At 51.8% G+C, this 27,978-nt stretch overlaps 1 protein-coding gene across 7 annotated transcripts in view; it reads left to right on the forward strand.

Annotated features, from left to right (window-relative positions):
• Positions 1–27,978, forward strand: part of Zfyve28 (zinc finger FYVE-type containing 28) — a 113,668-nt gene that overhangs the window by 48,915 nt on the left and 36,775 nt on the right. For 5 of the 7 annotated variants that reach the window (XR_012435894.1, XM_074042740.1, XM_074042741.1 and 2 more), the window contains exons 2-6: positions 11,429–11,569; positions 17,835–17,972; positions 19,526–19,728; positions 20,060–20,149; positions 21,370–21,459. Coding sequence is in view for 6 of the 7 variants with exons in the window: in XM_074042740.1 (XP_073898841.1) it covers positions 11,429–11,569; positions 17,835–17,972; positions 19,526–19,728; positions 20,060–20,149; positions 21,370–21,459 (662 nt within the window). In the remaining variant the exon portion in view is untranslated. Of the gene's footprint in view, positions 1–11,428; positions 11,570–17,834; positions 17,973–19,525; positions 19,729–20,059; positions 20,150–21,369; positions 21,460–21,563; positions 27,943–27,978 lie in introns of those variants that run through there. The other 2 variants (XM_074042743.1, XM_074042738.1) reach the window with 2 other exon arrangements.

Genomic DNA, 27,978 nt, shown 5'->3' on the forward strand with positions numbered 1-27,978 from the left:
AGCATCATCTCATGCCTGCTCAGCTGGGGCCCGCCACATCTGCATCCCAGCCATGGCCACATCTGCATCAGCATCCTGCATTAGGGCCCAGGCGTTTGAACGAATGAACAAATGATCAACTTTACAGCATTAGGCCTGCATTGGTCCACCATGCTGGTGGTTTTGAACTTACAGCTGCTTTTGTTGCGTGTCTGCCTTTCTGAAGACCTTGGATTATAAGTCTTCTAACCTCGTTAAGTACTTTCTTCATGGCTCTTATTTCTGTCTTCTTTCAACAACAAAAACTTTCACTGCTATGAATTTATCTTGAGACATTGACATGGTGTGACTTTTAAATGCATTCTTACCAAGTTCTTGCTTATTATTTTAGCTATGTGTATTGCACACATTTTTAACAGGGTGCTTTCTTCTTCTGACTTGGTCAATTGGTTCTCCGTGTGGTGGTCATTTTACTTAGGATGTTAAACCTGTTTAAATCTCGGATTAAAATTGCTGCTGAATAAGGTTGGTTGCAGTCATGAGTCATTGGACCACCTGCTGCCTCCTTTCACTCCCGGGTCCTGCCACACAGCTCAGCTCTGTGTGATGAACGAGTTGAGCTCACGGCTTCATACTCTGCATACTTAGAAATGGAAATTTTGTACCCAAAATTTTCTTCTGGATTCTGTTAATCAGGACAAATTGGATCTTGTCAGTTGTGTTAATTCATTTCCTGGGACCCCTGCCTGGAGGTTTCCCCTGCACCTGGAGTCCTGGAGGTGAGGGAAGGCGGGGGAGGGAAGTGCATGACTGATACAATAATAGAGACTCCTTTCCTGCTCCCACTGTCCCCACCCTGTCACTGCGGGGAGACACATGAGAACTTGGGATTCTTCCGTCTAAAATACCAGTCCTGAGGGGGCTGGAGAGCTAGCTCAGTGTATAACTGACATTTTAAAATAGCATAGCCCTTTTGTATTTCAGTCACTTTTTTTTGTCCTGAATACTCTTAATTTCTTCTGCTCAGGGTGTGTGTGTGTGTGTGTGTGTGTGTGTCTGTCTGTCTGTCTGTCTGTCTTCCAGGCTGTGAGTTTTTGTCAGAAAGGTATGTACAGCCCCTCCCCACCCTGCCGGGTCTGCATGAACAGTGTCTCTTCAGCGAGTTCTTTTCAGAACCCCTTACTTAGAACAGAACCCCCAAAGCCACTGCTTTTCTTTTCTTTGTGGCATTCGCTGTGGTCCGAGATCATGGTGACCCTGTGTCTTGTGTTTTTTTTTGTTGTTGTTGTCTTGTTTTGCTTTTTTTTTTTTGAGATAGGATCTCACCATGTAGCCCGAGCTGGGTTTAACTGGAGATCCTCCTGCCTCAGCCTCCCCAGTGCTGGGAGTACAGGTCTGCACCACTGTGCCCCACAGGGTGTTGGTCCACACGAGCAGGCTGAGTTCTCTTTGAGGAGAACAGCACTGCTCATGAGTGCTTGTCAAGTGAAGGATGAGTGAGCAGGGTGAAGGCCACACCTCAGCTCTGCAGGACCTGGCACACCTGGGCAGCTTCAACCTTTCCAGCATTGACAAATACCTCTCCCTCCTAAATTCGGGTATTTGGAGGTGGTCCTTCCAGTGGGCAGCTTTGTGCTGGGTGGGATGGAAAGGCAAGGAGATTGATGAAAGTATGTGTCTCGGGGTGGAATGGGCCATGGGCCAGGCTGGGGGGTGACACAGGCTCAGCCATCCCTAGCCATGGAGGGTTGGTGTGGAGAGAACGGCTCAGCAGAGTTTCTTCCCTTGGGCTGCACATGGTGCCCAGGCCTGATGGAGGATGGAGGATCAGGGCTCCTGGGCGTGGAAACCCGAGAGTGAAACTGCCTGTGATTCTGTTGGGCAGTGGGATACAGCCTGAGACCACACAAGAGGGTCAAATATGTGAGACCCTGCTCTAACCCCTTCCTGGGTATGTCTTTCCCCTGTCTGGCACTAGAGCCCTAGCTTGCCTCAGAAGCAGGTACTGTAGGTTAAGGAAGGAGGGGTGAGGTGGGGCAAGGGATGGAAGTCTTGAAGTCCATCCACCGATGTCTGGAGTTACTGTTCAGCTCCACTGCCTTGGTGCTGGGCTCTCAGCATTGTTGCAGGATGTCATTGCCAAGCTACTGGTCAGCTCTTCCTTTCCTTAGAATACAGACATTGACCTTCTCCATATTGTGACTGGACAGCTGTGGGTCTGGATCTGATCCCAGGCCGGTTCTGCTTATATGTGGCCCTTTTGTTTTCTTCCTGTGCCTCTCTTGGGGTGGCCATGCCCTTTTCAGCTCTCCTCAGGCCCCACCACCCCCTTTTGTCTTCCTGTCCCCCCTTAGTTACCTACTCTGCCCTAAAGGCATGAGAGCAAGCATAGTGGTGAGAGAGCAAGTTTCTGGTCTTCCTTCTGTTATGTGCCAGTGTGAAATGTTGCGGGCCAGTGTCGAGGGTTCTTGTCTTCAAAGGCCAGAGAACTGGCGCGTGAGGCAGCTGAGACAAGGCCAGTACACAAAGTAGGATTTATTAGAAAGAAAGGAAAGGCTACAGCTAGATTAGTGCATTGGAGCCTGGAAGCCAGTAGCTCACTGCACAGGTGAAGGCTGGGGATTTTGATGGATGCTTTAACTCTGGGTTAGGGTAAGGGTTAGGTAGGTTTTTTCCATTGGCTGTGGATTCATGTGCACAGGATCTCTTCAATGAACTGGTCTGTTTTCCCCTTATGGGGGAAACAACCTTGAGAGCATTCTGTTTATCAGCCCTGTGGCAGATTTCTGAGACCCTGTATCTCCTCCTCAGGATGCAGGAATGCAGATTTATGAGACTGTGTAAGACCTTCTCAGGGTGCAGGGCTCATAGTGCTCTCCATGGGGGATGGGATACTCGCTCATCTGTCCTTTAGGTCCCCAGACCCAACAAGTCCCTCCTGTGAGACAAGTACCCAACTACTGTTGGGAGAGGGGCAGTGACTCATCTAGCTACTTCTTGCTGGCAATGGGGTGATGGGGGTGGAGGAGGTGGTACTTGTCTCAGGGGTTGACCCTCTGTGCAGTCTCCAGAGGCCCGGATAGAACTGGATGGAGGGCTCACACATAGGCAGAGGTGAGTATCCTTGACTAAGAGCTGGAATTTGATCCATTGAACCAGTTGAGATACGAATCTGGAGAGAGAATTTATTATGCAAGGCCCAAATAGGAATTTTAGTAGAGGCAAAAAAAGGGGGCCAGCCAGAGGTAGTGCCCAAGGAGCCCAGCTCTATATGTTGTTCCAGAAGGACCACAAATTGGCTAGCTTGCTGTCGTGAGGGGTTAGTGGGGTCTTTACAGGCAAACAGAGACTGTCAGGATGTAGAGGAATGTAAAAGAAAGCATCCTTTAAGTCTAGTGCAGAGTAATATTGGGCTTTTTGAGGGTATTTGAGCCAATAGAGCATAAGGATTGGGAACAGTTGGGTGGAGGGGAATGACTGCTTCATTAATGAGCCAGAGGACTTGAACCAACCTCCATTTGTTTGGCCCCTTGCAGACAGCAAGAATAGGAGTATTGCAGGGGCTGGAGCAACTAATTAGTAGCCCTTATATTTTTAAGGAATTTATGATAGGTAAGCAGCCTTATAGTCCCTCAGGCTTGAGGGGATACTGTTTTTGATGTGGAAACTCTGAGGAATCTTTGAGTTTTATTTGAATTGGGGGTGCCAATTTGGCTCACCCTATAGTCATTCCATCAGTCCACACTGTGGTATCTACTTGTTCCTGAAGAAGGGGACAACAGAGATAATCCCCTGGGGGGAGTAGAATTTGAGCCTTTAGTTGAGATAGTAAATCCTGTACTGGAGTCTCAGGGACTATGAGAAAAGAATGACAGAAGAGGAGGTCTCCCCAAGAGCAGACCAGAGGCTGAGTAAAATAACGCTCTAGGTGCTGGCCAGATATGCCCCAAATGATAATCTTGTCATTGGACCAAGGACCAGGAGAGAAAGGTAAGACAGAGAAACGGGCTCCACTGTCTAGGAGGAAGATGACCTTTCACTTCTCTACTATTATGGCTACTCAAGGCTCCTCAACATTGATGTTAAAAAGTGGAGCCTGGACAGGAGGCCTGGGACCCATCAATCCATAAGAGGTGGCACCCTGCCTTCCGTCTGGAGGCAGGGGCATTAAGACCTCCGTTGGTTACCTTTGCAGAGAGGGCAGGGTCCAGGTGGGGGCCGAGGCTGTCTCCCAGGCTGTCCCCCTTTTGGGCATTCTCTGCAGAAGTGCTCCTCCTGTCCACAGTGGTAGCAAGCTCGGGATGTAGGCCCCCGTCGGGTAGGGCACTCCCTGAGAGCTGTGATTAGGTCATGGTGTTTTTATCCTTTTCTCTCTTTTTAGTGACTTCCCAGTTATAGTATACAGACATGGCTAGCTGCATTAGTTGGGCCAGTGATTTTTCCCCTTCTGCCACAGACTGGAGTTTTCTGTGGATATCTGGGGTTGACTGAGTTAGCAATTTATCTTTGAGGAGAACTTCTCCCACCTGTGACTCTGCGTCCACTGTGGTATGTTTTCGGATAGTGTCCTTGAGGCACTGTAGAAAGGGAAGGGGGTTTTCCTTAAGGCCTTGTACTACAGTCACCAGGAATAGTTTAGAGGTTTAGCTTTAGCTCTTTTTAGCCCTTCCACTATAAGATGGATAAAGTGGCATCGATGTTATTCATCCTCCTCACCATTTTGATCTCAGTGTGTATCTGCCAAGGGGACTCCCTGTGCCCCTGTGGGTATAGGCACATTTATTACCTCAGTTTCAGGTGCCACCGGTATTGGGGCTCATTGTAGATGGAAATCATCTCCAATCTGAGTGGCCTGGGCCCGGACCCATTGCTTTTCTAATGAGGAAAGAGTCTGGTCCACGAGAAGTGTAATATCCTTCCATTGCCAATGCAAAGGTTTAGATCAAAGACATAAAGGCTGGAGATATTGGTCTGGGGCATCAATATAGCTGGCCAGATCTTTTAAAATCTCCCTTAGATCTGATACTGAAAGGGGACATAGACTCACCCTCTTCCTACCGCTGCCTGTTGAAGGGGGAAACAGCCGAATATTGGGGTGGCTTAGAAGGTAGGGCAGAGGGTGGAGCAGTAGGGACGGGGGCCTTGTCATTTGTAAGGCGGTTTTCAGGTCCTCCTTCCCCATGTTTATCCTGTGGCTTACAAAGCAGGGCCAGTGTTTAAGTATCTAAATAGCAATTATGGAGCCATTCTGGGTGGTCCCTGAAAAAAGCTGTATATAGAGGACCTCAGTCCACTTTTTCTCTCTTTTACAGAAAAGGTTTATTTGGAGTATGGTATTATAATTTAAGGAGCCCTCTAAAAGCCACTTTTCTTGGCCACCCAAGGGATATTGAGGCCAGGCCTCAGTACAAAGAAAGATAAGTGTTTTTTCTTGAAATTATTATAGTCAAGGTCCTAACAATGTTTCAGTAGCCAAACCAGTGGAGACTGCTTGGGTACTGAGGCTGGAAGACTGGAGGGGGTAGGTCCTATCTAGAAGAACAACAACAGCAACAAAAACTGGGTCAGTTCCCCTCTTGTTGGCATCCTGACTGGGGATTGACCTGATGAGAGTAGGCATCCCTGTCTCGTGACTTCCTTCCACCATCCACAGCCAAGACTGAAGGAAATGTGGTGACTGGTAGGACTGCAGCCACCCTTACCTACGCAGTGAAAACCTCTAGGATCCTGACTTTTATTCTTATATTACTAAAAGCAGGCAGCCTCTTTAACAAAGGGATGCATCACCTGGAGAATGCCTGTAGAGTTACACAAGGGCACTCAGAGGGAGTCCCCGGGCAATCACAGTGCCACAAGGGACAACCAGTGGCAATATTTGGAGGAAATATTTTTATGCTGAGGCCGAAAGTGTGAGAAGTTTTAAATGAGAAGTCTGGAGACCATAGCAACGCCAATTGTTTGTAGTTTTCAGAAGGTTACATTAGTGGTTTTTGGGGACCTCAAGGGCTGGGTCAGTCAGGCTCAGCACGAGGTGAGGCTGGGTGCAGGGCTTGGGTACCTCCCTCATGCCCTGTACGGGTGACCCTGTCCACCCAGCCCCTCCTCCGTGGCCTGGTGTGCCTCCTCCCATGTACACGCACCTGTGTGTGTTTATTTTTCCTCTCATCCCTTTTCAGGGAAATGACAGTGGGTTGCAGTCACTGCCGTGTATGGCCAGTGGCTTTGGATGCACGCTGGGCCCTTTTTATGGATTGCCTTAGCTGTGGCGGGCATTACCGTTGTGCCTGGGGAGTCCAGCAGGACGGGCTGGAATCCCTATGCCTTCACGCTTTTCCCTCCTCTCCTCGTGGGGGGTGGGGTTAGGACACATGTGTGGTGTGGAGGCCCAGGTCAGTCCTCAAGCCTGCCAGGTCCACCCCTGCGGCCTGCTGCTCCTCCTCCTGCACATGCATGAGCACATTTATTTCCCTTCTCATCTCTTTTTTTGGGGGGAGTGGCGATGGGTTGAGGTCACCACCACACAGCTGGTGACAGCAGCAGTGGTGGCTCTGGATGCCAGCTGGGATCTTCCCATGGGTTGGGTTAGCTGTGGCAGGGCTGCGCCTGTGCACATGTGGCAGAGGCCTGTGTCAATCCTCACACCCGCCAGGCCTGCCCCTCGGGCTGCAGTTTCCTGTGACCACCTTTGCCTCCACCAGTGCCCAGCAGCCGATTTAAAGCTGGTGCAGACCAAGAGGCATGACAAACTAGGTGTGGGAGTAACTGAAGAAAGTCATAACAAACTATCGTACGAGATTCCCATGGGAGGCCAGGGTCCCAGTAAACACAGGGAGGGAAAGGCAGACAGAGATAAAGGACAAGGTGGCAGGACTGGGGAGGGAGTGTGTGAGTAAAAGTATGTCCACTGCTTCTGGCAGGGACAGAAGGGGCAACCTGACATCCTAGGTAAGGGAGGGGGGACAGAGCTGAGAAACAGGACACACGCTCAAGGGATTAACGATTAGGTGTGCTTTCAGGTCGCTCCCACTAAGTGCTACTGGAACACTGTCAGCCACACAAAATGTCCACTCTTGGGCCACTGCCTCTGGCAGAAGGGGGTATTGACAGGTAGGAGAAGAAGAAGATCATCAGGTGTCAAAACCAATCAGGTCCCCCCACCGTCCCGCATAGCATAAGGCATACACAAATAAACTCCAGGCTTGGTTTCTGCCGCAGGGAGGGACCAAAAGCATCCCCAGAGTGGGAATTGCTGTGAGGCTGAAGTTAGCTAGGAGCTGTTGGTCCAATACCATGATGGGAAAGTCCCTCAGGAAACAGAGAGGGAGGGAGGGAGAGAAAGAGAGAGAGAGAGAGAGACAGACAGACAGACAGATATGGGGAGCAGCACAGGGAAATCTGTTTTTGACTAGTCCTCAGCAGGGAGTTTCTCCCAGCAGGAGTATCCAGCAGGGTGCTGGAGGCTCACGGTCACACCTTAGGCAAAATCTTGCTGGTTTCGTGCTCAGTTATACCAACATTGGTCCAGGAGAGGTGTCCCTTTGTGGTTGCCAGAAATGTTACATGCTAGTGTGAAATGTGTGGGCCTTCATAGGCCAGAGAACTGGCGCGTGAGGCAGCTGATTAACTCATGAGACAAGGCCAGTACACAAAGCAGGATTTATTAGAGAGAAAGGAAAGGCTACAGCTAGAGCAGTGCAGGGAGCCCAGAAACCAGTGGCTCCCTGCTCAGGTGAAGGCTGGGGCTTTTTATGGACGCTTTAACTCTGGGTTAGGGTATCGGTTAGGTGGGTTTTTTTCATTGGCGGTGGATTCACATGCATGGGATCTCGTCAATAAACTGGTCTGTTTTCTCCTTATGGAGGGAACAACCTTGAGAGCATTCTGTTTATCAGCCCTGTGGCAGATTTCTGAGACTCTGTATCTCCTCCTCAGGGTGCAAGGCTCATAGTGCTCTCCATGGGGAATGGGATAATCACCAATCTGTCCTTTAGGTCCCAGACCCAACACTTCCAGGCTAACTTTCCCCTTTCCCCAGCTTCTTCCCTAAAAACATGCAGAGACTACAGGCCAGGGAGTGAGCCCACTTGCAGAGGGTGGGCATGGACTCAGGGAACACCAACGGGCCCTCCAAGAAAGAGCACACATGCAGTCATCTCACACACATGCACATTTATGCACACTCACAATATACTAGAGTGCACGTACATGCCCACACACCTGTGCACAAGCTCAGTGACATGAATGCAGATGTGTGTGCACACACAAGCTTGCACCTGTGCACACACTTGTGCGTGTACACAGTGCGCATTTTTCACACTCAGCCACACAAAGGGGCATATGTACACATACATAAGTGTACATGCATACATGTACTTCCTCCTGTACTTGCACACATGCATTCACACTCATGCACACACACAGTAGTTGTTTGTGTTAGAAATATCTTTAAGATATTGGGGTGTCACAGGCAAGGCAAAATTTACTGCAGAAGGGCGTGCCACAGACAAAGAGCAAGCACACCCCTCAGGGAGTCCACTGGGATTTTATCTCTCACGCAATGATACTCCTTCCCTGAATTGGGCAGGTTTTGGACTCACAGTCTGCACAGTTGGCTAATTGGAAAGAGGACATCGTGAGGGGCTTTGGAGACAAAGAAGTTTAAAAGTTCAGAGAAGCAATAACTGTTTTTGGTTATCAGCTCCGGAACGAGGGCATCTAGCAGAATTCTGGCCCCGTTGAGGATGACAACCCTTTGTTCTTAATAGAAACTTTTGTCTCATTAAGCAGAGTCCATGAAGGGAGCGTATGGGAGTTAGTGAGACTGACATTTGTAACAGCGGTGGTTATGAGTAAATCCTTTGGTAGAAAAGACCCCACCTAAGCTGATTCTCACACTCGTTGGCCTCTCCGAGGCACAGAGGAGGGAGTGTGCAGCAAGCCAAGGGGACAGTGTGTGACCCTCTCATGGCAGTTTCTTTCTTAGCTCATGAGTGGGTGACAGCCTGGGCGTGTGTGACAGGCAGGGCTTTCCTGACAGCCATTGTCACCTTTTATGTGCCTTCGTTGTTGCCAGACTTTCTTCCTGCTACCCAGACAGCAGGAAGCCTGAGCTGACCTAGCAATTGACGTAAATATTTGAGGTTATTCACATGTGGTGAAGTTTTTATGCCATGGAAGATCACGGTTCTCAGCTAGTCTCTGGGCTGGTTTGGGCACAGTCCTCTCACCATGTCCTCTTTCTCAAGCAGAGATTTAGCTTCCTTGAGGCATCGGTCATTATCCAGTGCCCTAAATTTAGGACCTGGCCTGGATGCTGGACCAGATGGTGTCCCGTCAGCGAGCAACAATTGGGACCTATGGGAACACCAGGGAGGGCCTGTTCGCTGCCCAGGTGCATTTGGACCGAGAGCTTCAGTCGGGCTCCAAGAGAAGCACTTGGCTCCAGTGAGGCACTCACTGTGGGACTGTACCCACTGGGCCCTGCATTCCCTTCCCCTGAGCAGGTGGGGCCGGGAAGGAGGTGGTGGCCGTGGGGACCTGGGTGCTATCCTGACCAGGGTGCCAGGTACAGTGCGTCCTGCTACTTGTTTGCTGTTTGGCAACAGGTCTGTTGGGTGGGCAGTGAGCTCAGTCCTTTCCTGGGACAGGGCCAGGTCTCCCCCCAACAGTGAGAAGTCGCAGAAGGAAGGTGCCTCTGTGGATGGGTAACCAAGTGTCTGTCGCTTTCCCCTCCTACATTGGCTAAAGAACATCGGAAGGACCTGGCACCCAGGAGGGGAAGCTGCTGAGCTGGATTCTGAGGGCCGTGTCTAAAGAGCTAAGGTCAAGGCCTCTGTCCTCCCCTGTGAGTCAACAGCTTCAGGCCTTGGAGGCTTATGGCTTATAGTGGGGAGGATGGGTCAGAGCCCCAGGAGGCTCAGAGCTGCGCTGTGGATGGAGAGGCAAGCAGGTGTCTGCTATTCCCACTCTTGATCCCTTCTCATCACAGAGCAGTCACTAGGTGACTAAGGGTCACGCCCTCCTGGGCGTGATAGGAGCCTAGGAAGGCAGCCCAGTGGCGGAAAGGAAGGCAGTCAGCACCAGAGCCAGCAGGATGGCACCCTATGGCTTTTCATCTTTGCCTGTGTCCTCTGCTAGGACAGACGTCACTACTCAGGCAGGGCTACATTCAGGACTAGGTCAGCACAGGCAGCATCAGCCGGATTGTCGAGTGTCCCCTCAAGCTCCAGTGGAAGGTCCTGGAATATCCATCCTGCCCAGGCACTGGAGCAGTGTGTGCCCTGTGTCACCTGGCATCAGGGGTGGAGGCTCGGGAGGTCCCACCCTGTGTAGGTCTGCTGGACTGCATCCGGGGTTTCCTTTGCCCTGTCCAGTGTTCTGAGCTGGTCAGCAGTGTCAAACTGCTGCGTAATCATGACCACAGCCTTGCAGCCACAGAAAAGCCTCTTTGGGACAAGGCCAAGTGGAGGTGAGAGCAGGGTCAGAATGAATGAGGGGTAGGCTTGCCTAGGACAGGAGTAGACAGGAAAAAGAAACTAAAATTGACTTATCCTGTACTTAATAAGCTGTGGTTCTAAACACGGTTATAAACCTCAAAGCAAATTTGCTTGAATTTGTGCTTGGTCAGGTGTGTTCCCCTCTTCCCTGTCTTTGTATGGTTATGAGGACACCTTTAATAAAAACACACACGAGGCTTCATCACTTTTCCAACGTGTTTCTTGGTCCTTGACTCTCAGCAACAAGGGGATGAACCCTTGACTCCTCAGGGCAGTGACCTGCACATGCAAAGGCCCAGGGGCTGGTGGCCTTGTTCTGTGGGTAGAGAAACAAGCCGGGCTGTGGGGTGGGAGCAAAGAACGCAGTGGGCCAGATCCCAGACCTGAGCCAGGAGAGCGGGGAGCCTGGATTTTGCTTGAAGAGTGGTGGTTTCTAGACCCAGAATCAGAATACCTGTGAGTTTGCTGGGAGGAGAGTCTGAGCTCCTGGCATTGTGGAAACTGGGCTGAGAGGTGAGAGGCGCTAGGGATCATTCTGCATTTCCATGGAGTACAGTTTGCTGTCTCACTCCTGCAGTGGCTGTCTTTATCATTTCTGCCTAGGTTTGTGATGTTTCATCATCCCATGGCCCCTGGACCCCTTCTTCCTTGTCTGTGGTGCTGACGAGGACCTTAGCATCTGTGGCTGAGCTAAGACTGGATCCCCACAGTCTCAGGCGGCCTTGTGAGAAGTGGTGGCCTGCACCTTGGCTCCAGGGATCTTCCTAAAGTTTCTTCTGTGGGAATCTGGCAGAAGAGCCAACTACTGCCCAGGGTGGAAGTTTCTGGGCTTCAGATGAAGGCTTGGTTGCAAGGTAGCTTTCGGCCTGTGGCCTAGGAACAAGGCCACAGGCTACTGTGTCCTTTCTAGCTATCACGTGTACTCATGCTCCTGGTGCCCCTCTCCCCTGCAGAGGTCAGACCCGCAGCTGCTGGCCCAGTTCTACTATGCTGATGAGGAGCTGAACCAGGTGGCCGCAGAGCTGGACAGCCTGGACGGGCGGAAGGACCCACAGCGGTGCACGCTGCTCGTCAGCCAGTTCCGCTCCTGCCAGGTGAGCAGCCAGGGGTGGGCGTCCCTGTTCTGGGGGGGTTGGCCCTGCCTGGGTGGGCACCTATGACCAAGGCCTGTCATCAGTTAACCTGAGCCTTTGTCACCTGCTTGCACTCCATAGGGACATTCCTGGGAATGTCAGAGAAGCCAGGCCAAGGAGTTGGGTGGGCTTGGGTAGGACAGTATAGGGTAGAGATTTGGGTTGAAAGTGGCCAACTGCATGGGACATCTCAGGGAAGCAGAAGCTGGGAGGAGACAGGGTGAGGGGAGATGGGGTGAAGGGAGCCGGGGTGGGAGAAGATGGGGTGAACTGAGATGGGGTAAAGGGAGCTGGATGGGAGAAGATGAGGGGGGAGCCGGGGTGAGGGGACATGTGGTCTGAGAGCCGGCAGACACCCGGCTGGCTTGAGGGCGGTGTGATGTGCGTAGAGCTGGTGGGCGACGGCCTCACTGTGCTGCTGACTCACAAGCTTCTGCTGCATAATTCAGAGACAGCCCTGAAGCTGCACTAAAAATACCTCCAACAGCGGGCTGCTCCCGCACGGCAGTCACCAGGCTCTCCAGCAGGAGAGCAGAGGCTCCCTGCAAAGTTCTGTCAAGTGACAGTTGGGGTCTTTCACAAAGTTTGGGAACCTTCTCTATGTTTTGTCCACAAGGTCTTGCTGGGTTCTCCATCCCAGAGAAGGGGGTTGACACAACCCACCTGACAGGGGGGTTCCATCACCATGTATGTCTCTTTGGCCAACCTCACCTCACCCTAGTTGGCTCCTGATCTGTGGAGGACCAACACGAGCCAATCAGGGGTCACTCTTCCTCCGTGTTCTCTGTCCACTTGGCCTGCTCCTGTGGAACTCACCACATGAAGGCCTTGTCTGTGGCCAGGGCAGCTTCTCTGGCCAACTCGTGATCCTGGCCCTCTTTCCTTTTGGGCTCTGTGACTTTGAGCCATTTGGTGACAGCCTCCACCCACCATGAGTGTGTTCAGATGTCCCAACAGATGTCCTGTGCCCCTCAGGGTGGTCTCCCTGCTCCCAGATGCTGGTGTTAGAAACAGTTCCTGCCAGGGTGACAAGAGCCAGGGAGTAGCCAGCAGGGGGAGAAGATCCAGGGAGGAGAGACTCTGCTCACCCCTCCAGTCCTGCCTGGGAGGAAGGGGGACAATCGTGGTCACTTTTGGGGATGGCTGTTGTACCATTGCATCCTCTTGCTCTGAGCTGGGTGATTTTTGTTGAATGGTGGTGCTGCTCTAGGCATTCTTTAGAGTGAGTTGGGCTGCAGAGCTGGTGTCGCCTTCTCAGGCTGGACACCAAGGTGCAGCACGATGACACTCATGCTGTGAGAAGGATCCACAGTGACCTCTCCCCGATCCAAGCTGTGACTTAAAGACAAGCATTCTTTCCTTTTCTTGGGGTCCGTGAAGGAACCGTGAGGGCAGGAGATTGCCATCACCTCTCGGCACTGTCCCATCCCATGTCCTTCATCCACTTGGTTCCCAGGACCCAAACCCCTGGTTCCCCACCCACCCCCTCCCCCTTCTCCTTGGGCCGCTTCTGGCCTGCCTTCCTCCTCCTCTCCAGCCACTGTCAGCCCTTGGCCTCTTCCTGCCTCCTCCATGGTCATACCGTCTGTGCTGACCACTTCATGTCCCTCTCCGCCTCCACTGCCTCCCAGATCCAGGTGGAATCCCTCTCCACCCCCTCACACACCAAGCAGTTCCCTGGCAGATTCTGCAATAGGTGTCATCGGGGTGTCCTCCAAGTTCAGTCCAGTTCTGACGCTACCTGGACATTGTGTCAGATCTCACAGATCGTGGGCTCAGAACTCAGGAAAACACGTTTTTTTTTACCTTTACCGCTTATTCTCAAAGGATGCAGATGAACGCTGACGGGGAGGCCTGGAAGGGTTCTGAGCACGGGGCTTCCGTCCCGGTGGAGTTCCAGTGCACCAGAGAAGTTCGCCACCTGGAAGCCATCTGAGCCATGTTCTTCTGGGTTTTTATGGTAGTGTCATGCATAGGCCTGACTGATGACACCTGTGGTCATTGGGGGTCAGCTCTTCCTCTGGTCTCTCTCCCCTCCCTGGAGATTGGGAGGTGAAAATTCCGGTCTTTGAGTCCTGCCTTTCTTTCTGGTGACCAGCCCTTCCCTGAAGCTACCCAGCATCTCTGTGGCATAGAAGTCACCTCTCCAGAGAGTCCGAGGGTTTTCAGAACCGTTTGTCCAGAAACGGACACAGATGATAGATAGTCTATATATGTATACATTAGCTGTAGGATTTCTAGATACCCTTTATGAGGCTACAGGAATTGTCTTCTATTCATAGCTTCTGAGGGTTCTTCCAGATGTGGCTTGGATTTTTTTCCAAATACTTTCTTGTTGTCTATTAAAATAATCACTTAAATATGGTAAACTTTAATATGGTAAATTACATTGGTTGGGTTTTTTACTCAATGAATATTGACTGCTTCTATTATTATCTAACCCATTACACAACAACTCTAGCATGCAGGCTCCATGAGGGCAGGGCTGTGTCTGACTGCAGGGCTGTCTGTCTGTCTACATCATTAGCTAATGTGTCCCTAGTACTTAACACACAGCAAGTAAAATATCATTGAGAAAGGAGTGCCTGGCTGACTGATTTAAATCTTTATTTTCTTTTAAAAAATAATGTGACTTATTTATTAATGAAAATAGGTTATTTTTTAAATGCAGAAGGTCTGGTGATGTGGCTCCTGCCTGGTATGTGAAAGGCTCAGGTTTGATCCCCATTTCACAAAAACAAAAACAAAACAAAGCTGAGCAGATCACACATGCAGCTAAGAAAATGCAGAATTCATTCTGTCACTGGCTCTCAGTCCTCACTGGGCAGCAGAGTTACCTGATAGCTGAAAAGGTATCGGTGCCAACCCAGAGATTCTGCCTTAACGGTCCACAAGGAGCCTGAGCACATCATGGCTGATTTTCAAATGTTAGGAAAAAGGACTCCTGCATTTCTGGGACCAATTCTACTTGTTCATGATATTATTCTTGTTTATGTATTGCTGAGTTCAATTTTCTGAAATTTTATTAAGGATTTTGTATCAGTATTCATGAGGGACCCTGGCTCAGTCTGATTTTGATTTCAGGGTAGTGCTAGACTTGTGTCAGGGAACATTCTCTCCTCTTCAGTGTTTTTAGATGAGTTTGTGTGGAATTGGTGCTATTTCTGTAAGTAGTTTTGCGCTTTGTTCTGTGATGCTTAGTTACTTAGAAGCTACTTGCTCCTTCGGATTCTGTTTTTAAGCTGTTAGGCCGATCAGAGCTGTGTTAGCTTAGGGTTACCTTCTCCTCACTGAGGCCGCACACTTTTGGGTGTACCCCTGGTGCTCTGTGGGGGCTTCTTCCCCACTCCCTCTAATCCTGTGGGGCTTCTCTCCTGGGCTTAGAAAGTCACACAGTTTTGTGTTGTCAGGTTTCTGCTGAACCCTCAAAGGCACCCCCAAATCCCTGGGCTTTTCTGTCTTCCCTGCTACTCTGTCCTGGGATCTGAGCTACCTTGGGCCCCCTTCCCTTCTCCTCGCTTCCTCCTTGTGCTGTGACATGGTGCTCCCTCCAGGTAGTGAGCTGGACTGTCCCAGGCTAACCTTGTTTTCTTCCTGTCTTTGAGAGTCACTACATTTCCTTGTCTGATGTCCAGTGTCTGAGGGTCATTGTATGGCTGCTGTTTGGAGTGGGGTAAATTTGGTTCCGCCAATCCATCTTGACTGGCATTAGAAGTCCCAGGCAATGTCTGTCAAGGTACACTTTGTGATAGGTGCTGTTCTGGACACTGGGACTCACTGGTGCATGACAAAGACCCTGTCCTCAGGCAGCTACTGTTCTGGTGGACCAGGCCACATGGGTGGTGAGTCCTAACACTGCACCAGAAGCTGTGCAACCTTGGTCAAGCCCCTCCACCTTGCTGAACCTCAGATCCCCAACTCTCAGTGACGGCTGGCATTTGCTGAGCCCTGACTATTGTTTTTACCATTATTTGTTCATTAGTTTATTGAACCATGACAAAGAGACCTTCTTACCCAGAAAACCTGTTGGAAAAAACTGACAGTAGCACCATGTGGTGTAGCTGGATTCTCTTTTTATTTTTTGTCCTGTTAAGTCTTAACATTTTCCTTACACTGCAGACTTTCCTTCAGAGCGTGGTACATAGACTTTGTGCATTAGGGAGATCAGGTTTTCCTGCTTGTGGTGATTTTCCATATCTGCTTTCTAAGAAAAATGAAACTGAAGCCTCAGATAGCAGAAGGGAAGGAAGTCAAAACGCAAACTGTGGAGGGTGAGAGTGTCGATTAGTGCCATCTTGACTTGGCAGAATCTAATCCAAGTCAGCCCTGCACTTTGCGCTCTGGACTGGGTGATTCCTTTTCCAGAAATCTGTGTCCTGAGGAAGTTAAGCGAAACTCGGAGCATCGTACAGCACAATGGTGACGGCAGCATTACTTACTGTGTGCGCTAGTACTTGAGTCGTGTTCCTCACACTTTTTGCTTTATGAATTTTACAAATAGGGTCTTATATTTATGCCCACGCCAGCCTGGAGCCAGTCCTTTTATTTAATACTTCCTGCATAGCTGGGGTGACAGGCACACGCCACCATACTCAGCTCTTACTGATTGAGATGGGGTCTGGCTAACTTTTGTTCCACTTGACCTCAAACCACGATCCTCCTGATCTCTGCTTCCTGACTAGCTAGGATTACAGGTGTAAGCCACTGCACCCACCTCGGTGAAGAGTTATTATGACATGTCCCAATAGTAGGTGACAGCAGCAGAATACACGGGACGATCTCAACTCTGACCAGAAACAGGCCTGTGGGAGACAGGATTGGAACGAAACACATCGTGCTTCTCCATGGCTTTCAGACTGCCTGTGCTCATTGCACATTAATTCTTTCACATTTTAGGGGCTGGAAGTGAAAGTCAGTGGCAGAGCACCTGCCTATCATGCATGAGGCCTTGGGTTCAACCCCAGTGCCACACAAAAGGGAAAGGATAATTTTGTATTTTAAAAAGTAAAGGGAAACATAAACTTTCACTGTTCTTGTAGTTCTTTAGAATAAATGGTAGGTGTTACTAGAGTGGGGCAATTTTAAAGGAAAGAATGAGCCATAAGTTAAGACACAATGAAACGCTCTTCTTCATACAGGAAGCATTCGGTCTGTTGCACTTTGTATTTTGAGCATGAGCAAGTTCAGTAAAACAGCTTTGAAGGAACTTTAAAACAAATGCTGTGCTGTATTGAGGCTTGCTGTGGGCTAGGACAGAGCCAAGAGTTCACACACTTTTCCTCACATGATCCTCCAGGCAACCCCAGAACCATGGTTTCTGTTTTGCACGTGAGGCCTGAGGCATCAGAGAGTGGAACACCCTGCCCCAGGTTGCACAGCCGAGGGGTGGCGTCAGGTCTCCCTTGCTGCCCTGAGATGCACCCTGCAGTTCCTGTCTGCTAATTCCAGAGCAGGTGGTCAGGCTGCTGCCTGGTGAAAAGTACCCTGCCCTCATCTAGCCCTAAGACTTGGGTCTGTGCCCCTCACTCTATGAGGAGAAAATCAGTTTTCTGATTGCTGAGATCCAGCCAGCCATCACTGGGGTTGGGAGAGGTTTGCTTACACAGGGCATTAATTCGGCTGTAGGGACAGTGAGGTATCCCGACTGTGTGCTGGCTTAGACAGTGTCCGTGCAATGTTGCAGCCTGGCAGTGTGTGAACATACCTAGGGCGGCCCAGGTTTGTCCAGCAGCAGCACGGAAAGCAAATTCTCCTATGAGCCTGTTGACATAGCAGTTCCATTGTGCCAACTCTGTCCTCAGGAGAACCTGGACAGTGTGCAGAGAGGTGCTCAGGGTGGTCATGGCGTCCAGCCTGCAGGGAGCCAGGCAGGAGAGAGTGTGTCATCTTCCTGTAAGAAGTACATCATTTGTTACAAAGGGTGATGGGAAAGCTCCCTACAGTCATGAAATGACCAAGGTTGCAGAACAGTGTGCTCGCAGCTGACTCTAGAGGACCCTACCCGAGCAATGGCCTTGGGGAGGGAAGTAGGAGTTTCCCTCCACTTTAGACACTGCCAGAACGTTTGACCCTTTTGTAGCAATTGTACAGCAAGTCCGGTGTGTAGCTGGGCCACTTTCATAGTCCTAAGAAGCAGTAAGCCATGCCACCATGTGTGTTTCCCATTGGTGTGTGACAGCGGTCAGTTGGACACAGTGATCGAAAGGCCTTCTCCGTTCTGTCTCAGGATAACGTGCTAAACATCATCAGTCAGATCATGGACGAGTGCATCCCCCAGGACCGGGCGCCTCGGGATTTCTGCGTCAAGTTTCCCGAGGAGATCCGGCACGACAACCTGGCTGGCCAGCTGTGGTTCGGCGCTGAGGTAGCGAGCGGCCGCCTGGGTTCCAGGGTCCTAATGCTAAATGGCCTTGTCCAGACATTTCTGTGTGAGCCTGCTGTATGTGGGCACCGCAGTGCAGGGGCCTGGTGTCTCCTCCGAGGATTCCGCCCACTGGAGTTGATAGATGGTACCGTCTGAGCCTCTTGGGCCACGTACCCCTGAGAGGGTCTGAGGAGAGCTCAGACTGCCACTCACAAAACTGCACATGCAGGACCCCCAAATAGGTCCTTTATAACAATTACACCAGTATCAGAAATGGTGGTCCTCCTCCCCAACCCATAGCAATGATGTCAGAGGGAGGGGGCCTCTCCTGGAGGGCCTCATTCATCACGTCTCACAATAGTCCATCATGTCTTTATCTTCATCTTCCAATGAGGAAACTGAGGCACCCCCCGTGAGGTGGGAGGACCAGTGTCTGTCCAGCTTCCTTCACCAAGGGAACACCCTCGGCTGTGCTTTTGAGATGTTGGGGACCCAGGGGTCAGACTGTTACCTACCACCTGTCTGTGCTGTTCCCATCCTCCCTGACCCCCATGCATCCCTGAATCTGCCCACTTTGTGCCCTGGTTTACCTCGTCCTTCTATCCACCCCATCCTTCCACCCCCGCCCCCTCTGGACCATCTGCCCAGGGTTCTATGGCCCCAGCAGGCTGGGCCCCACAGCCTCAGTGTTCACCTCTGTGAAGTGGGCCCTGGGTCCTGCCCTACCAGCCTGGCTGGCACATGTGCACTGGGGTCCCATCCCTCCAAGTGTGGTTCAGTACCTATAGCTCCAGGGTTGGCCTGGGAAACCAGCAGTCCTCTCCCTTGTCCACTCAGGAAATTGCTTCTTGTCCTGACTGGTCATTGCCAGTGGACTGGTTGCTTCGTTCTGCCCCAACCTGGCAAAGGCCCAGCCAGTGGATGAATGTCCACACCCCAAGAGGCCCACCCGGGGGCTAGCTACAACCCTCCACTCCTGGCCTAAGAGCAATTGGCAAAACCCCAGGTTACTGAGTGTTGACCAAGAGGCCCAGGCAGATGCTGGGGATGTGTGGACACAGAGGCCTCCTCGCCAGCTGGAGCCGCGGGATCTCATGGGCTTGAGTCTGGGTTCTGAGGGCCATCGGTTTCTCTGAGCCTGAGTGTGTACAGGAGGCCTCTGTGACCTCCATAAACAGCACATGCCTGGAGAGGTGGGTCAGCCTTGCTGCACTGTGCTGAGGGCACAGCTCTTGGTGTGGCCTCTGGGAGCTTCTGGCCTCACAACAGTCACCCCGTGGCTGGCCTGGGAGGGGGCATGAGTCACATCACTGGGGTCCTCCTGCCTGCCTCTTGGGTCCATGTGGACATCAAGTGGGTTGTAATAAGAGACACTTGGGCACTTGTTATTGTTGCCTTTGTTGCTCAAAGTTAGGAGGAGCGTTGGGAGAGGGGACCAGGTGTGGGTGTCGGGTCCTGGCCCAGAGAGAAGATGGGTGCTGAGGGCCCAGGGTGTGCAGGGTCAAGTTCCCTAGAAACTCTGGACTCTCCCAAGCCTGTTCTCCTGTCTGCAGTGCCTGGCCGCGGGTTCCATCATTATGAATCGTGAGCTTGAGAGCATAGCCATGCGGCCTCTGGCTAAGGAGCTCACCCGCAGCCTGGAAGACGTGCGGGGTACCCTCCGTGACCAGGCGCTGCGGGACCTCAACACCTACACGGAGAAGATGAGGGAGGCACTGAGGCACTTCGATGTCCTGTTTGCCGAGTTCGAGCTGAGGTGACCCTGAGGACCCCGAAAGTGTGCTGTGGGTGTGGGGAGTCCTAGCCTTTGCCCTGAGTCTGGGGGTGCCCTCTCTTTGGGGGCCATTCTGTGTTTCCAACTAGAGAATTCTGTAGAGGGAGGAGTCAGGGAATTTGTTGCCATCTGTTGGCGCATTTAACTCCTGGGGGGCTCCATGCAGAGGCAAGAGGAGGTGTGACAAAGGGGTCTAGCAGGGGTCTGCACATCGTGGGCCTTAGGGCAGCGTTGAGAGTGGTGGATTTAATTTTGAGACCCTTCTTCAGGAGACCCGGATGGCCCTAGAGCCTGACACACCTTGTGTTTGCAGCTACGTCTCAGCCATGGTGCCCGTGAAGTCTCCCAGGGAGTACTATGTGCAGCAGGAGGTCATCGTGCTGTTCTGCGAGACTGTGGAGAGGTGAGGACAGCTGCTTCTCCTGCACCATGCCAGGCCTCATGGAGGCAGCCGAGGTCAGGCCTTGTCTGGGATGCCCAGGCGGGAAAGCTGCAGCCTGCTGCCACTCCTACCACATCCTTCTCACTGAGGGCAGAGGGTATACCCTGACTCGTCTACTTCGTCCAGGTTGCCTCTGCTGTGGTCCAGAAAGCACCTGCTGCAGGTGGAGTGACATGACAGAAGACAGAGCAGAAGGCTCAGCTGCCCAGGCTTCCCCTCCCTCCTCCCCTCTCCTTTCCACTGCTCCTGGCTTCTCACCTCCAGAGCCTGTGGTGGGTCTTTGTGGACCTCAAGCCTGCTGAGCACGGTCCCTGGGTAGGGGGAGAATGGGGGGTGGGGGTCACCTGCCTTCTCAGGCCTTATGCAGTATTTTGAAGTCAGATTTTCTTTTCTTTTTTTTGGTGGGACTGATGTTTGAACTCAGGGCTCTCTGCTTGCAAAGCAGGTGCTCTACTGCTTGAGCCACATCTCCAGTCCTGAAGTCAGATTTTCTAAGCAGATTTTGGGGCCAAGAGTTCACCTGGGGTATTTCTCTGATTTAATTGTGCTATGGTATTGTAAGTTTTGAAATTGACTGAGTCACACCATAAGTTTGTTATTTTTAAAAGACAATATGCTTTGAGAGATATTTCAAATTGCCAGAAAACAAGGTGACAGAAAATACCTTTTATTTTGAAGTCCTGACAACAGCAGCACCTGCTCACTGGGTGTCAAAGAAGCCATCTGCGTGTGGCTGGGGAGTGAAAATAACCCAGCTTCTCAGGATGTATCAGATGTTTGGGGAATATTTTTGTCCCATGTTTGTTCTTGGCACTAGATTTCCTGGGTAAGGAAAGCATTGACTGGATGACCCTTGTTTTGTCCTGTGGGATGTCACAACAGACACTCACTGGAACAAAATATATTCTCTCCTGGATAACTCACCTCCCAGTGTACTCCATCCCTTCCTGGGACAGAGGTGGGAGCAGGCAGAAGGAAAGATGGAAGCCTGAGCCTCAGTCACCTCTGCCTGAGTGGTGTGCCCTTTTTCTCCAGCATCAGCTCTTTGCATGTGTGAGGGCTATAGTGGTGGAGGTCCACCCTTCTGACCTGTCTGCTAAGCGAGGGTTGAGTGTACTGTTCTCCCCACACTCGGATCTGACCCATGGACGCCCTGCTGACTCCCTCTTTCCCTCGGCCAGGGCCCTGGACTTCGGGTACTTGACCCAGGACATGATCGATGACTATGAGCCAGCCCTCATGTTCACCATCCCCAGGCTGGCCATTGTGTGGTGAGTGTCCTCCTGCTGGGGACTGTCATGAAGCAGAGTTCTGGTAGGACTGTCTAGTCTGATAGTGCCAGGCCCCTTCTGAGTATTAAAAATGGTTCCTACAGCCGGCCAGCAGTGGCTGTTCAGCCCTCAGAGCAGTCACCAGACCAGCCTGCTGTCCTCCCTGAAGAAGGGATCTCCCACCCTAACCAGTGCATGATGGCTGGGTCCTGGCCACCTGACACTAGACAGGTGAGATCAGCAGTCTGCTCACCACAGGTACTCACAGCCTGGGGGAGGTGGACTGCATACCACACAGGGCCACTCAGGTACACTCGGGAGCATGGTGGCCGAGTGGGGCATGGGAGATGGACTTTGTAGTGATTGGTTTGCTTGGATAATTTCTGGGCTGGTAGGGATGTTGAGCCCATTAGGCTGAAGACAAGTGTGCTGCAGCCTGGCTGGTAGATGGGACACCTAGAGGGAATCTTTTCCCAATAGCAAGGTGGGGAGAATTTGGGGAGAGCAAGGATTTCACAGGTTGGGGGCCTTGCAGGGTCAAAGCTGTCAAGGCAGCTCATGGGTCCTTGAATGTACCGAGACAGGACATGCTAGTCACTTGCTGACCATTTCTGAGCTTCTCAGGGTCAAGGGCAGAGCCCAGGTGTATGGAGCTTGTTCTACAGCTGCTTATGCACACTTTGACTCTTGCCACACAGGGATGGTCACAGAGGCAAGAGGAGGAAGGATGTGTGAGGGAGGCAGCCCAGTGGGCAGCTCGCACGCAGGTGCAGAGCTGAGCAGAGTGGGGGTGGGGAATCCTGGGGCCAGGTGCCTGTTGGAGATGTTTTTGTCAGTGATGTGGCCCTGGGGAGGGCACGGTGGGCACAGAGACCAGGCCAGGTCCAGGCCCAGGCTGTGGAGAGGCTGCACTGAGGCTCCCTGGGAACCCTGGAGCATAGCACACATAGCAGCACACTGAGGCCCCGGAGACTCTGCTCCGTGGGACGTGGGGGTGCAGAGTGGGAGCATGGGGCACTGCTGGTGTGTCAGGACAGGGTCCTCGTCCTGGGCCTGCAGTGGATGGCTATGCCCCCCTCACCACAGGGACAAGCTGTGCAGGGGGAGAAGCGCAGGGCACTGGCATGAATTTACCCACCCCAGCCAGGCCTGCTGCTCACCTGTCCTCAGGTACTTTCTGGGGAGGCCTCCAGGCTGGTGTTTGGGTGCTGTCTGGCCCCAGCAGCTTTTCTAGAACCCTCTAACCACTCAGGCCACGTCCCCCGCCTCTTGTTGTCCTTTCTTTCTCACAGGGTTCAAACATGAAGGGCAGGACTCTTACTTTATTTTATTTTAATTTGCTTTTTGTTTTTCAGATGGTCTCACAATATAGCCCAGGCTGACCTTGATCACTGTCCTCTGCCCCAGCCATCTGAGTGCTGGGATTACAGGCATGTACTGTCATGTCTGGTGGAATGGCACTTTGAAATACCCTTAATCAGTAGAATTTGGGGATTCCCCTTCACCTTAGGATGTTAAGCTGGAGGACTGGATGTCCTCAGTGGCCAGGGTGATGTGGCATGGGGTCTTGAGCACCTCCTACTTTCGCTCCAGGATGGGATCTCTGAGTGTTTCCTCAAGAGCAGGTGTCATGGGAAACCCTGGTTTTCTTTTTAACAGTTCTTTGAAGCATAGCACCCATCCGTGGCCCCATCGCAGAGCAGCTGATGGGGTCTGAGGGCCAAAAAGCTCTGCCATCCTGGGCTATGCATGTCTAAGGGTGTCCCTCTCTACCAGCTGCCTGCCTGGCCCTATGCGGGCAGAGGGAAGTGATTCAGAGGGTTCAGATCTTCCTTGGGCAGCACCTCAGTCTTAAAATAAATGAAGGGATCAGACACCCCACCCCACCCCAAACATACACACACCGTTCTGGTTTCACGCTGGAGTCTGTTACCCATGTTTGTTTAGCTCTTTACCAGCCTCCATCGCCATCAGTGACCAGTGTCACTGTGTGCTAGCCTCAGGGTCCACCCTGCTGACAACAGGGTTATAGCCCACCCAGAGCCTGTGGCCTGGAACTTAATGAGGGCTGGGCTTCTGTGGGTGGGGGCAGTTCCTCCCCCTCCTGGAGGAACTGGCACCAAGTGGCTCTGGACTCAGGCCACAGGCAGGGCCTAGGAAGGAGCTGAGGGGATCCCCCGGAAACTGAGGGAGGCTCAGGTAATAAGCGTGAAGGAAGAGCAGGTCTCTGGCCTTGTAGCCAGGCTGTGGACCTGAGCAATCAGGTCAAAAACAGACTACTTTTTTAGGTTGCCCTGTGGAATGGTCACTGGGTCCTTGGAGGATCTGAAGCCCAGTGGTCCCTTACTCTAGGCCAGACACATACAGGCCATAGCTGCCCAGGTAGAGGCCAGCTGAGGATTTGCTCATTCCTGTGCTCATACAATGAGCATGCATTGAGTGATTGCTGTATACCCAGCTTCATGCTTGTCCTAGGGATACTGAAATGCCTATGAGGGAGGGAATTGTGTCCAGAGAGTGTAGGTCTCCCCATGGCTCAGACTTGGACAAACTGGTTTTATTTTAAGGAATTGATCTTGAAACAGTTCCTTTAAAAGAATAAAGAAACTAAAACCTGTAGACCCAGTGGTCACTTCTCAGTCCCAATCTGACAGGCTATGATGGACCTGGTCAGTGGTGCTGCTTGCCTAGGAGCCCACTTGTTCACACCTGGCCTTGCCTGGGCTCTATCTGCACAATCTCCCTCCCTTGTCCTCACCTGAGCACAAACATGGGGCACTTCCCATGTCTACCTGTTCTGACCTAGTTCTCTGACCTGCCCCCACTCCTGGCCCGACCCCTTCTGTTGGCCACAGCTCCTCCCTTCCTCCCTCCTGTCTCACAGTATGTGTTCACCATAGGCAGAGCATGCACAGATCTGCCCATGTAGACCACAGCAGCCTACAGTGGTACTGGGGTTTGAACTCAGGGCCTCACACTTGCCAGGAAGGCGCTCTACCACTTGAGCCACTCCTTCAGCCCTTGTTTTGCTTTAGTTATTTTTCAGATAAGGTTGTGAGTTTCTGTATGTGTCAGCCTTGACTGAGATCCTCCTACCTATGCCTCCCATGTAGCTGGGGTCACAGGGAGGCACCCCCATACCTGGCTTGTTGGTTGAAATGAGGTCCCACTAACTTTTTGCCCTGGATAGCTTTGAATCACAATTCTGATCTCCACCTCCTGAGTAGCTTATCATTAGTCTCGAGCTGCACCATCAGCAGCTTCCTTGAGTCCCCACGAGCCAGCCTCTCCAACCTGTAAACCAATCCTTAAAAATCTCTCTAGCCCTTTTTCTCTCTCCCTCCTTCCTACCTTCCCTCCCTCCCTCTCCTCCTGACTAATGCAAGAGGTGAATATCCATGTTCTCAAATAATTCAAAATCACTAGCACCAGCTGGTTGCGGTGGCTCATGCCTATAATCCCAGCTACTAGAGAGGCAGAGATTGGGAGGATCATGGTTAGAGGCCAGCCTGGGTAAAAAGTTAGCAAGACCCGTCTCAGTCAATAAGCTGGGTATGGTGGTATGTGCCTGTGATCTCAGCTATGCAGGAGATGGGAGGCTGTGGGTAGGAGGATCATAGTCTGAGGCTGCCCCTAGACAAAAACACAGAACCTACCTGAAAGATAACTAAAGCAAGTGGACTGTGTTGTGACTCAAGTGGTAGAGCTCTTGCCTATCAAGCGTGAGGCCTTGCGTTCAAACCCAAGTACCATGCAAAAAGCAAAGCAACAAAAAAAGCATTAACAGCAAAACAGAGACAGGCGTGGTGGCTCACATACGTAATCTCAGCACTCAGAAGACTGAGGCAGGAGGATCTTGAGTTTGAGGCCAGTCTGGGCTATATAGCAAGACTCAACGATAATACAAAAAAAAAAAAAAAGAAAGAAAAAGAAAAAGAAAGAAAAACAAAAGAGACGCGGCGTGGTGGCTCCTGCCTGTAATCCTAGCTACTCGGGAGGTAGAGATCAGAGGATTAGGTTCCAGACCAGCCCAGGAAAAATGTTGAGTCCCCATGTCAATCAATAGCTGGGTGCACTGTCACACGTCATCCCAGCTACACAGGGAAGTGCAAATGGGAGTATTATGTCCAGATGTCAGGCCAGCCTGGGTATAGAGACCCTATCTCAAAAACAACCAACACAAAAGGGCTGGCAGAGTGGCTCAATTGGTAGAGTGGTTGCCTAGCAAGTGTGCGGCTCTGAGTTTCCAGTACCACCCCCCCAAAGAAAAAGGTCAAACAATGATATGGTCCATATGGTAGTCCCATATACCCTCCTAGGCACATACCCACGAGACATGAAAACTTGTCCACGCAGATGTACAAGAACATTCGTGTCAGCATTATTCATAACAGCCTAAAAGTGGAAGTAACCAATGCCCACCGAGGGATGAACGGATAAAGAAGTTGTAAATGTACACAATGAAGCATTGCCCGTAAAAAGGATGGTGCGAAGTGAAAGAAGCCAGGTGCAGAAGGGCATGGACTGTGTGATTTGATTTGTATAAAATGTCCTGGTTAGGCAAATTCCTACAGCCAGAAAGTCAGGTGGGGGCAGGAAGTATGGGGTGTTTCCTTAAAGAGTGTTCTTGTGGGGTGATGGAAAGGTTTGAAACCAGCAGTGCACACACTAAATGGCACCGTGTTACATACTTTACTAAGAGTGGTTATGTGAATTCCATCTCACCCACCCTTGCAGCGGCCTAGAGGCTCAGCGTGTGCTGCTGCCCTTCCTCTCCTCAGTGAGGCAAGAAATAGGCCTGAGTGTCCCACTATGGCACAATGCCTGCACCCCAAGCCTGTCGGGCAGTAGCTGTAGTCACAGCTGCATCAGACCCAACCATTTCTTCTGGGTGCTCCTTCCTGGCCTCAGTTTCTAGCCACTTCCTGGTTCCCACCTGGATATCCTGGGCCCAGGTATGCCCTGAGCCTCCAGCTGCCACCAGGCACACGTCCATGAACCCTGAGGGCCCAGTGTATGGGCCAGTTAGACATTGTGCAGGCCTTTGCTGAGTTCCTCCTGGGACCCAGTGGCCAACCTTGGCCTTGTCTGCAGGGACACTGACAGCTTGGCTGTTCTGTGCATCTTCTCCTTGCTTCTCTATGTGGTCTAGGCACTTCCCAGAGCCACTGAGCAGATCAGTGGGCCAGCACCGAGCACCTGGTGCTCTGAGAGCTCCAGAGTGTGGCACAGACACACCGCTGGGCCCTGGGATGCTGCCGAGGGAACATTCTGAGGCCCCTTCACTGCCCAAGGGCAGGGGGACCCAGTAGCCTGTTGGTCAGTGCACTGAACCATCCTTATTAATAGGTTCTTTCTAGAGGCCCCAGATGAGCCCTGGGACCATGTCAGGTCCTGTGGGCCATGGCCCCTTCTCGGTGCTCTTCTGGGGCAGCTGACCCCTGCGCCTTGCCTCTTGCCATGCCACCACAAGGCATCTAGAGGTGCAGATGCTCAGGAGACTGGTCATCTCAGGGCTACATCCAGGCACAGCAGGCAGGACTCTCTGCTCAGGGTGGGGTGGGGCTTCCAAGTCTGGGACTCTTTCTGTCCCCTTCTTGGCTTTCTGAAAGATGGAACTTTGGGGGTTGCTGGGGACAGGGCAGCATTCACACCCCCACATACCCTTTCTGTCCACTTTTACTCTGCCAGTGTCCTGAGGCCACTTGGTTCACCTGTAAGGTTCTGTCTTGTGAAATTGTCCCCTGAATTCTGTTCATTTCATTGGAACGGTCAGCTCATGGAAGGTCCATAAAACAGATAAACATCAGGGAAGCCCAGCCTGACTGTCCTCTACTCCTATCTATGTGCTTAGGACACAGTCCCTCCTTACTGCACAGACTCTTTTGCTGCCCACAGTGTGAGTCAGACAGCCACTTGGCAGAGCCGTTGCCACTGTTCACCACCACCATGCCCCAGAAGATGACCCAGCCATATCTTTCCTGAAAAACAGTCCCTTCTTCTAGTTTTTCTCACTGAACTGGATATGTTACAAAAGACTGTTCTCACACTGATGGGGACCCCATGGGAGGAGGTGACATGTCTGTCACATGAAGGCCCTGTCACATCTGCAGAGAGACAAGCAGGAGCTCTCAGTGCAGACAAGCCTGAGTGGCTCTCGTCTGTGCTCTGATGAAGAAGCAAGAGAACAAGTGGACATTCCCTTGGTACTCAAGACATGCCAGGACTTAAGCTGTCTGTCCCAAGACACCCAGGAGGAAGCACCCAGAGCAGGGTGATGGAGATGGTGCTTTTGGGAAGAGACGAGTCAGGACCTGCTGATGGAGGCACAGTTGGAGCTGGGCAAGGGGTGGCAGCTGTGGTGGTGCCTGCAGAGGAAAAGAGATGACAGAATCAGGGCCATCCAGGTGTGACATCTGAGCAAGGCTGGCCATCAGCAGATGCTGAGGGGAGGGAGTGCCTGTGGAGGCATGGTGGACAACTGGAGAGGTCAGTACTGTCGGGGGGCAACGTGACATT

This window comes from Castor canadensis, chromosome 9, assembly GCF_047511655.1.
Source record: "Castor canadensis chromosome 9, mCasCan1.hap1v2, whole genome shotgun sequence".
Lineage (NCBI taxonomy): Eukaryota > Metazoa > Chordata > Mammalia > Rodentia > Castoridae > Castor > Castor canadensis.